The 9,754-nt window shown below is 64.5% G+C and overlaps 1 protein-coding gene across 1 annotated transcript in view; it reads right to left on the bottom strand.

Moving 5' to 3' along the window:
- F751_1329 (Endoglucanase B) overlaps positions 1 to 5,389 on the bottom strand; it is a gene marked incomplete at both ends in the record, with an annotated part of 6,936 nt that extends 1,547 nt beyond the window's left edge. The window contains 7 exons of the mRNA XM_011398648.1: positions 40 to 1,095; positions 1,562 to 1,828; positions 2,083 to 2,388; positions 2,608 to 3,727; positions 3,959 to 4,202; positions 4,416 to 4,832; positions 5,092 to 5,389. Coding sequence (XP_011396950.1) covers positions 40 to 1,095; positions 1,562 to 1,828; positions 2,083 to 2,388; positions 2,608 to 3,727; positions 3,959 to 4,202; positions 4,416 to 4,832; positions 5,092 to 5,389 — 3,708 coding nt within the window. The remainder of the gene's footprint in view (positions 1 to 39; positions 1,096 to 1,561; positions 1,829 to 2,082; positions 2,389 to 2,607; positions 3,728 to 3,958; positions 4,203 to 4,415; positions 4,833 to 5,091) is intronic.
- Positions 5,390 to 9,754: the final 4,365 nt, after the last annotated feature.

Below are 9,754 nucleotides of genomic sequence, written 5' to 3'. Positions count from 1 at the left end.
CCCCCCCCCCCCCAAAAAAACCGACCACCGGCATCGCACCTGTGGCGCCTCCGGGCAGGCGGCGTCGCGGTCCTGAGTGCGCGTGGGTGGGTTCTTGCCCACGCCCACCGTCAGCGAGCGGCCCGAGTCGCCCAGGACGTAGCGGACCTGGGCCAGGCCCCAGCAGCGGTAGGTGAACACGGTGTCGGCCTGGGCGTCGCCCAGCACGTCGGCCAGGGCCAGCGCGGCAAAGGCGGTGTTCATGGTGCTGCCCAGGGAGGCGGAGAAGGCGTTGTAGGCGCGCCCCTTCTCCGTGTAGTTGGCGGCCATGTTGGAGCAGATCCAGGACTTCAGGTACAGCTCGGACTGGGTGAGGAAGGTGGCGCCCCCCGTCTCCTGCGCCAGCAGCACGTTGGCGGGCCAGAAGACGTTGTCCCAGTCGAAGGCGAACTTGAAGTCGGACACCGCGGCCTCAAACTCGAGGTGCTTGACGTAGTAGTCGTAGACGTCCGACAGGTAGGCGTCGTCGGCGGTGGCCTTGAACAGCCAGGCCGCGCCCCAGGCCAGGTCGTCGTAGAAGGTGGAGCTGTTGTACACGGCCGAGATGTTCCAGTCCTGGACCGAGTAGTAGCCCAGGTTAGCGGTGGAGGCCGCGTACACCGACTTGGCCTTGGCCAGCAGCGTGGCCGCGTAGGCCGTGTCCCCCGTCCCGGAGAAGACGACCGAGGAGGCGGCCAGCGCCGCGGCCACCGACCCGCCCAGATCCGAGGCGCCCTTGGCCATGTCCACCACGTAGGCGGGGCGGGGGGCGGTGATGTCCTCCAGCCGGCGCCAGAGCAGCTCCTCCTCCGCCACGCTGCCGATGCGCGACAGGATGTAGGTCGACCCGCCCACGGCCTGCACCGTCTTCAGCAGGTAGTCGCTGCCCCAGCGGATGTTGGACAGCAGGTCGTCGGCCGCACCCACCTCCGAGAAGGCGGCCGTGTAGGACTCGTAGCCCCAGGCCATGACCGCGGTGGAGAAGGCGATGGGCAGCGTGGCCTTCAGCGCGCCCGCGTCCATGCCCGTGACCCAGCCGCCCTCCAGGTCCCAGGGTCCCGACTCCAGCAAAAAGGCCTGGGGGATGACCACAGCGCCGCCGGGCGGGGGGGGTGGGGGCGGGGGGGGCGGCGGCGGCGGCGACGACCGCGGCGGCGGGAACACGCTGGGGAGGGTGCCGGGGGGCGGAGAAGTCAGGATGACAAATGGGTTGTCCAGCAGGCGGCGCCGGCCCGCGGGGGGCGGCGGCGTGGAGGTCAGTGGTGGGAAGACAATCGAGGGCGGGGGGGGAGGCCGCGGTGCTGGGGCTCGTCGCGACGCTGGGGCTCGTCGCGACGCTGGGGCTCGTCGCGACGCTGGGGCTCGTCGCCACGCTGGGGCTCGTCGCGACGCCGGGGCTCGTCGCAACGCCGGGGCTCGTCGCCACGCCGGGGCTGACCGCCGTCGCGGGGGGCGGGAAGACCGACAGGCCGGGCGAGAGCGAGCCGCTGGGCGTGGCGGCGGGGGGCGGCGGTGGGAAATTGGTCCCCTGGCTGCCGCTGACCGTGGAGTTGTAGGCCACCCAGACCACGCAGGAAGCCTCCTGGGTGAGCGCGGAGCCGCGCCAGGAGACGCCCAGGTCGTTGGGCAGCGCGCCGACGCGCTGGGTGTTCATGAACACCAGCGAGGAGTTGACGGCGGCGGGGAAGTTGTAGGAGCGCGGGTAGAGCACCCAGACCAGAACGATGCCGAAGATGGTGAGGAAGGTCATCAGCAGCATGCACACGCGGCACACGATGTTGAAGAAGGCGGGCCGCCGGAACAGCGCGTACTGGGGGGTGGGGACGAGGGTGGGGCGTGCGTTGAGTGGGTGGGTAGCGGTCGATGGGCGGTGGGTGGGTGGTCGGCGTGAGGGTGGCCGGCGCGAGGGCGTGTGGTATGGCGGTGGAAGCAGGGGTGGGCATGAGCGACGAGGCATTGGGCACCGATGACCGAGCCCCGAGCATCGCCAGGGGCAACACCCTGTCCTGAATGCACAAGCCCTGATCTTCACATCGAGCCCCGCCCACCGAGCCCATCACACACCTGGAGGAGGAGGTAGTTGGGCACCAGGTTCAGGGCCATGAAGATGAGGGAGATGACGAGGGGGGTCGAGGCGGGGCCGCGGCTGTAGTGGATCAGGCCGAAGATGAGGGTGACGATCATGGTGACGAAGAAGAAGGCGGCCATCCAGACGTCGCGCAGGGGGAGGGCGCCCATGCGCTGCAGGCCCTTGGCCGTGACCTTGAACACGATGGAGCCGTCGATGTAGCGGCCCAGGGTGGAGCGGTACATGGCCTTCAGGAAGGCATACCACAGGATGCAGTTGGACACGCCGGTGAACCACATCGACTGTGCGTGTTCAGGGGTAAGGGGAGTTGAGGGTTATGTGAGCCGGTGGGTTATGTGAGCCGGGTGTGGGCCGTCTGAGGTGCATGAGGCAGTGCAGAGCCAGCATCGACAAGGACGACGGTGCTGCACTCCTCTGATATTAAGGTCTAGTGAGCAGTCCCCCCCTCAAACCCATTCCCCCCCCAAAGAAAATCCCAACCTAACAACACACTGCCGCACCTTCAGATGCCCAAGGGAGTGGGTGTAGTAGTTGAGGAGGAGTGTTGCCCCATAGTAGACCGTGATGCACACCGCTGCCCAGAAGTTGATGACGATGGGGAAGGAGCCGAACCAGACGGTGATCATGGGCACCAGCATGAGCAGGGGCGTGCCCAGGAAGGCGGAGAAGTAGGCCAGGATGACCGAGCCGTACATCCAGCGCATAAGGGGGCTGAGCCCGCTCTGGATCACCGGGTTGTGGCGCGAGAAGAAGGTCTGGAAGTGGCCCTTGGACCAGCGCGAGCGTTGCTGGAAGCAATTGCGCACATCGTCGGGCGCCTCGCCGATGGCCAGGTACTCCTGCACGTACCGGCACTGCCAGTAGCGCCGCTTCAGCTCGATGCCCAGCGCGAAATCCTCGGTCAGCGTCCACTCCGGGAACCAGCCTGCGTCGGCGAAGGCACGCGCGCGCACCAGAAAGTTGGTTCCCGTGCAGGAGATCAGGCCCAGCGCGTCGTACCCGGGCTGGGTGTAGTCCCAGAAGTGCACGTTGGCGTGGTTGAACACGTCGCCCTCCGGGTTCAGATTGTAGAAGGTCTGCGGGCTCAGCACCATGCCCACGTCCTGCCCGCCGTCCAGCATGGGCACCATCTTCTGGTAGAAGTCGGCGTTGGGCACCTGGTCCGCATCAAACACGCACAGCACCTCGGTCAGGGGGATGGCCGCGCCGTCGCCGGGGTACAGCGCGCGCGCCGCGTTGTTGATGTTGGCCGACTTGCCGTTCATCTCGCCGGGCGCGCGCTTGCGCCCGGAGACATACACCGCGTTGGGCACGCGCAGGGAGTGGATGAACTTGCGCTTCTCGGGGTCGCGCCCGTCGTCCAGCAGGTACACCGTGCGCTGGCAGTTTGCGGGGACGGTGGCGAACAGGGCCGCCATGACCGTCTTGGACACCACGTCCAGCGGCTCCTTGTAGCACGGGATGAGCACGCGGATGTGGTAGGGCGCCAGCGTGCGCACCACGCCCTTCTCGTCGGGCGCGGGCGGGCGGCAGTTGACCACGCGCATCGTCAGGCACACCGCGTACGGCATCTGGGCCAGCCCGCCGATCATCTCCACGGCCAGCACCAAGATGCCATACCTAGGAGAGGGAGGTGTGAGAGGGAGTGGGGGGGAAGGGAGGTCAGTGAGGGGTGGGGAGTGAGGTTGGGGAAGGGCAAGAAGTGGGGGTGGGGAAAGGTCTGCGCCGGGTGGGGGACGCTCGCGCCGGCACCTAATCTCCCGGCCCGCCACAACCCCCCTTGGCCAGGCCAGCAAGACAGGGACATCCAGCCCCCACCTCCCCTCCTCCCCACCCATCCGCAAAACTCACCAGAGCAGGCTGCCCAGGCCCAGGGTGTACTTGATGCGGATGCCGACGTAGAAGAAGAAGGCGCAGAAGAAGATGACGGCGACGCAGGTGCCCCAGATGTTGATCTTGCGCTGCTTCTGCATGAAGGTGGGCACACCGTGGTCGCCGTCATCCGCGCCAGGCTTGGGCGTGGCGTCGCCGTCGCCGTCGCGGAGGGAGGAGGTGTGGGTGGCCAGGTCCACATACCAGGGGTGCACGGTGTCGCCTGTGGAGGTTCGGAGGTGGGGTGGTGGCTAAGGGGGGGGAGAAAGTGCATCGCACGAGCACAGGGTGGCGACGGGCGGGTGGTGGTGTTGATGCAAACGAGGGCCACCAGTTACAGGTGGATACGCAAAAAACCCTTGACAAATGGAGGCCCTCGCTTGCTGACAGGTCCTGCAGCTCACCCCCCCCGCCCTTCCCCCGGCCCCCGACTCACCCTTGTAATCCTCGTCGGTCTTCAGGCCGCCCCAGCCCTTGAGCAGGGCCGTGTGGCTGTTGAGCGAGGAATAGCTCTCCTTGCCGGAGGTGGAGGTGCCGCCCGAGATCAGGCTCAATTTGTCGTCCAGGCTCAGCTCTGACACGTTGTCGGGCAGGAGCACGTCGTCCTTGCCCAGGCCCAGGCGGTGCCGGGCGACCACGATCTCAGGGTCCTCCACCGCGCCCGCGCCGCCGCTGGCCTGCAGCTGGCGCAGCACGTCCACGATCCCGGTGGTCAGCCGCCGCATCTGAACAGGGTTCATGGACTCGGCGTCGCCCGCGGGCTTGGGGTCGCCACTCTCCAGGTCGGCGATGGTGGCCACGCTGTCACCGCGCTGGCCGATGGCAGAGCCGCCCGCTCCGCTTGGCAACACGCCTGGGGGGGAAGGGAGGGGGGCGAGGGGGTTCAGGAGGGGAAGCGATCGGTGAGCTGGACCACTGGGAGTGGGCTGAGCCAGCTGCTGGCACCAAGGCGGCGCAGATGACTATCAGCAGGGCCGCTGGTCGTGAGTCTTGAAGGGACAGGACAATCTCGCCACCCTCTTAGCCGCGCTAATGGCCGGGGCAGTGACTGCAACCTCCCCCTCGCCAACACCGCGGGAATCCCCTCCCCCCCAAACCCAGCCCTTCCTCACTCTTGCTAGACATCTGGTCAAACATCTCCATCAGGTTGTTGGTCATACGCCTCAGGCTCCCCTGAAACTCCCCAGTGTGCGGGTGGGGAGGGGGGAGGCCCGGGGTGCCCGGGCCATGGCCCAGCGACGAGGGCGCGGGGGAGGCGCCCGCGCTGCTGTCGGGGCGCAGGGGCGTCTGGCCCTGGGCAAAGGGCGTGTCGGGGGCCATGCCCGCCGCGGCACCAGCGCGGCGATCGGGGGAGCCGTACCGCCCGTCCTGGCTCCCGTCGGGGGTGGAGGAGGTTCCTGTGGCTCCCATGCCTGTGGTCCTGGGTATCTACTGGGCCCAGGGGCCGGCCGTCGCTCGGCCAAGATCTGCGACATGGAGGGTGCGATGGGATTCGATTTGAGGGATGCATGGCTCGAGCTGGAGCTCGGGGAGGCGGAACGCGCAGGGACTCGATCGGGCAGCGGGGCTGCACGACCGCCTGTCGTCTGGGGGCCGACATGATGGACTGCCAGCATAACCGCCGACGCGGCGCAACCCGTACTGTCATCCACACCTCACACCTATGGGGAGCTTTCTAGGGCCAAGGAGAGGCCCACAGGGGGCCGTTGTGCACAGCGGCGGGTCGGCGCACGGTTGCTAGTGACCCGTATCAACGTCCGAGGACTGGCCCCGGAGCCTCGTAGAGGGCTGCAGACGGCGCGTTGGACGAACACAGGGCCCTATCTCTTCACTCAGGAATTGGAAACAGCTCTCGGAGGGGATCCTTTGCTGCCGAATTCGCTGACTCGGCTGCAACCGTCGGCAAGGGGTGCACCCGCAGCTGTGCAGATCTTAGCGCGGGGGGGGGGCTGGTATAGCGCGAACGGAGCCTCGGAGCCTGGGGTTGGAAGCCAGACACCTTCTACAATGCGATAACGTAGGAACAGCACGCGTCGACCTACATGTGCCACTCCCATGATTGCACCGTCCAAGACCCATCAACAGTTTCCTGGTTTCTATTCGACGGTTGAGCTACCCCTCTGGTGAGGACCTGTGCGCGAAGCAGGGCGAAGCCCAGGATGCCCCATCCCCAGGGACGACGAGGCCAGCATAGCTTTTATAGGACCCAATTCTATATCGAGGTAGTTCCGGGGCCAAGCGAACACATTGTTGTCCCTCGCTCGCTCTGTCCTGAGGGCACTCGTACAGATTCTGGTGGCTTCGGAATGGATACACATCGCATAATGACATTGTCGGCTCCATCTCCGACTGTAAACTTAAAGGGACATCCATGCCCCATCGAAAGCCTGCTATCTGTAGTGTGAAAGTTGTGCATGTCGAGATGAGGCCATGCCGCCTACAAACCTAGTCACAGCTCGTTTCTGAAAGTGGCTCGACATGAAAGGAGATCATGCATGCCAGCAGCGATGCTGGATGGTGAATTCATGGAATGAATCTACATAGGATCCGGGGCCTTACGGTGCGACGGTGCCCTTCGCGGGCCCTCTGATGGTGTGCAGTCCGTATGGCGCGCCCATCGTAAGGCTACGCTCGCTCACACAGATCCCCCTCGGAGTGTTGCGCCCCGTCGCATACACCATGTATGATAAAAAGGGCCGCATTGAAAGGCATCCTCGAAATGTTGTCACGAAAGAGCGAGGCAGGCCTCCAGGGCGCCTGGCTCCATCCTTATCCACGCCGCGCTCCACCCTTGGCTGGCCATACGGTGAGGAACACAGCACCGCACCCCAACATGACCGATTTGCAAGGGTGACTCAATATGAGATGTGGTGGGGATCTACAAGGCAATCGCTTCACGGCCTGGGTGGGTGCCGCACCCACGCTGGCGCCACAGCTGGCGCTATTACCGTCGCCGCCACTCCCGTCACCGGCGCTCTGGCCCTTGGCGCCCCTGCCGCCACGGCCCCTGGCCCTGCGCACAATACGGAGCTCCTGAAATAAACCCGCACACTCCGCGTCCATGCGCTTGTTGATCGCAACCCTCCTCTCTATTTTCTCCAGCTTCTTCCTCGCCCACTCGGCCCTTCGGTACTCCCTCGTCCTCTCTCGGGCGGCCTCATACAGCGCGACAGCCTGTGCACCGACAGGAGAGGCACGAGGTTGGCGTGTTGGTGTTGCAGCACAGGCACAGGCCTCTACCACAGACCCGTGCCACACCATGTTAACAGACTGCGGAACCACCACCAGGGAGAGCACCACAAAGTCACATCCACATCAGCCCCCAGACTCACCCTGGTATTGTTCCCTTGCTTTGGCAAGTTAACGCCAGTCTGCTTGCCAGGTGCATCGGCAGGCGGCGGAGGCACGCCCATGGCAGCTGCTCCCGGCCCAGTCGCGGCGACCTGCGTGGCCTCCTGCAATGCCAGCAGCTTGCACATCAGCGGCACCTACAAATGCGGGTACCATGCCCACGGATCTGTGGTGTTCTTCCTCGCCAACTGATCCTGTCAAGTGGCCTTGTGTCATCCAGACCCAGATGTCACACACATCACGAAAATAAAACCATCTCATCATGTACCCCCAATGCGGCCACAGGTGATCACCCTCCTTAATCCGCATCGAATCACCTGGCTGGAGGCGGCAGTTGGTCGCGGCGTGGAGGGCCCGTAGTCAAGCGCCAGCCCCGGAGGAAATGCCGCCGCGACGCCGTAAGGGGCACCATAGGTGCCGTTGAGGGACAGGGTATGTGCACCAGAGCCACTGCAAAGAATGGGCGGGGTGAAGAGAGCGACATGGCTGGCAACAGATACAAGGGATTGCACCCAGACAATTGTTCTACTCATCCCACCATCCTAACAGTTGGGCGTCCTGATGATGTCAGCGGTGAACCACACTACCTTCCCGAGGACAGCGGCACACTCTACCATACACCCCCTCACCTTCGGATTCCTGTGGCAGCAGCAGCTGCCTCCAGTCGGCCGCCTCTGGGAGGTGCTGCGTCCACAGCAGATTACGCTTGGCCGGAACATGCATTTCCTCGTAGTTGGGCAGGTCCGGGACCTGTTCCTTGCACGCTCTTGTGGCTTTTTACTGGACTTTGGTCCACCCTGTCCCCTGTGACGGGTCCCAGTCGTTCGGCCCCAGCCCCTTGTTGCCAGGTAGCTTCCTGTGGCAGGTAGGGGTCCTGATGCGGAGCCACCACATCCATGAAAGGGACAGACTACCGAGGTGTGGGCGAATGCCAGGACTTCACACACACAACACACTGTCACCGGCTCCCGACCAGGATCCCCACGAGACACCACCAGTCTCCTCAGTCAGTAATTCAATCTGTGTGCTCTGGGTACTCACGATGACGTGGCGCGTCTGGGTCTGATGTGGGCGGAGTCTCGGCAGAAGACGGGCTTTGACGCGTACTTGCCCCACACGACTCTCTACTGTGGGATGATAAATTCGATATAGGCGTCGGAACGACAGGTAGGTGGTCGCGTAAAGAGTGAAAATACTCCCACGCCGAGCAAAAATGGGTAGAAGAGTCCGTCCCCAAATCTCCATGCTCACCTTGACAATTGCTCAATAGCATCGAACAAGGCCACTACCCTTGATGTCCTTCTTCAGACCGTCCTGTAATGATAATAGGCAGCTTGTTCATCGAGAAAGGGGTGGGCACCATGCCGACAGCCTTATGGACAGGTCGGGTCCCCTTCGGAGTCGGTGCTGACCTGTCCTGCCTGGGCAGCAGTCAAACCTGGTTCGACCAGGCACTGACGATCATGAAAGTCCACCACATCAATACCATGGTCTCACTGAGCCATTTCGAATGTATACCATCGACTTTGAGACGGGGACGAACACCAGAGGATGCGATTCTTGGAACCGGTGGCGGAAGACGTCGGGATCTGGGCACAGCAGCAGCTTAAAGGAGGGTGTGTGGGGGGTGGGAAGGGGGTGATATGTACGTGATTATTTTGCTACCTCAACTGAAGCACAAGAACGACGGGGGGGAGAAATGAAATGCGCAGAAGTGGAGGCGGTGCCGGATTCAGTAGTTGGGGTTCAGGGGATCCCCACTTTACAGAGGACCCCTCACAGTGCCGTTGGTGTCCGAAGAGTACCCACCCATTCTGGAAACCTCCTTCCCAAGGAGGAATTGGTATCAAGGTCGTCCCTGGGGTGGTCGCAGGATGGGCTGTCGTCATCCCCAGGGTGCAGCTGCCCAGCTGGGTGCCCTACGTCAACCAACTGAGGTCTGACATCCTCGCCCGGGGCCCTGCATCTCTTACTCATGCTGTGATCCACAGAGCTTCCTCAGCTGGGGCAGATCGGCTTGCATCGGGGCATGGCACAGTCGACCCAAGACGGGGGGAGGTTGAGTGCTCTTGGCCAGGGAGCAGCCGGGAATGACGCCGGGGGAAAGGGCACCTGGAAAGCGCAACCCCGAAGGTGGGCGAGGGATATTCCTGGGCGGGGGAGCGCCCGCGTCGACCCCGCACGCCGCAAAGCTACTTCTGGGGCGGTGCGCAGCCTCGGAACTTCAGACTCCGGGCACGGCCACGCCGTCGGGGCCCGGGTCGGGCACGCCCGCCAGCTGGCGCTGCGCCGCAAAGCTACTTCTGGGGCGGTGCGCAGCCTCGGAACTTCAGACTCCGGGCACGGCCACGCCGTCGGGGCCCGGGTCGGGCACGCCCGCCAGCTGGCGCTGCGTCGGGCCGGCGCCCGTCCAGCTGCCGCTGC

The sequence above is a fragment of the Auxenochlorella protothecoides genome (genome assembly GCF_000733215.1).
Source record: "Auxenochlorella protothecoides strain 0710 unplaced genomic scaffold scaffold13, whole genome shotgun sequence".
NCBI lineage: Eukaryota > Viridiplantae > Chlorophyta > Trebouxiophyceae > Chlorellales > Chlorellaceae > Auxenochlorella > Auxenochlorella protothecoides.
The sequence above is the reverse complement of the archived record's forward strand: the minus strand, read 5'-3'. Positions and strand labels throughout refer to the sequence as shown.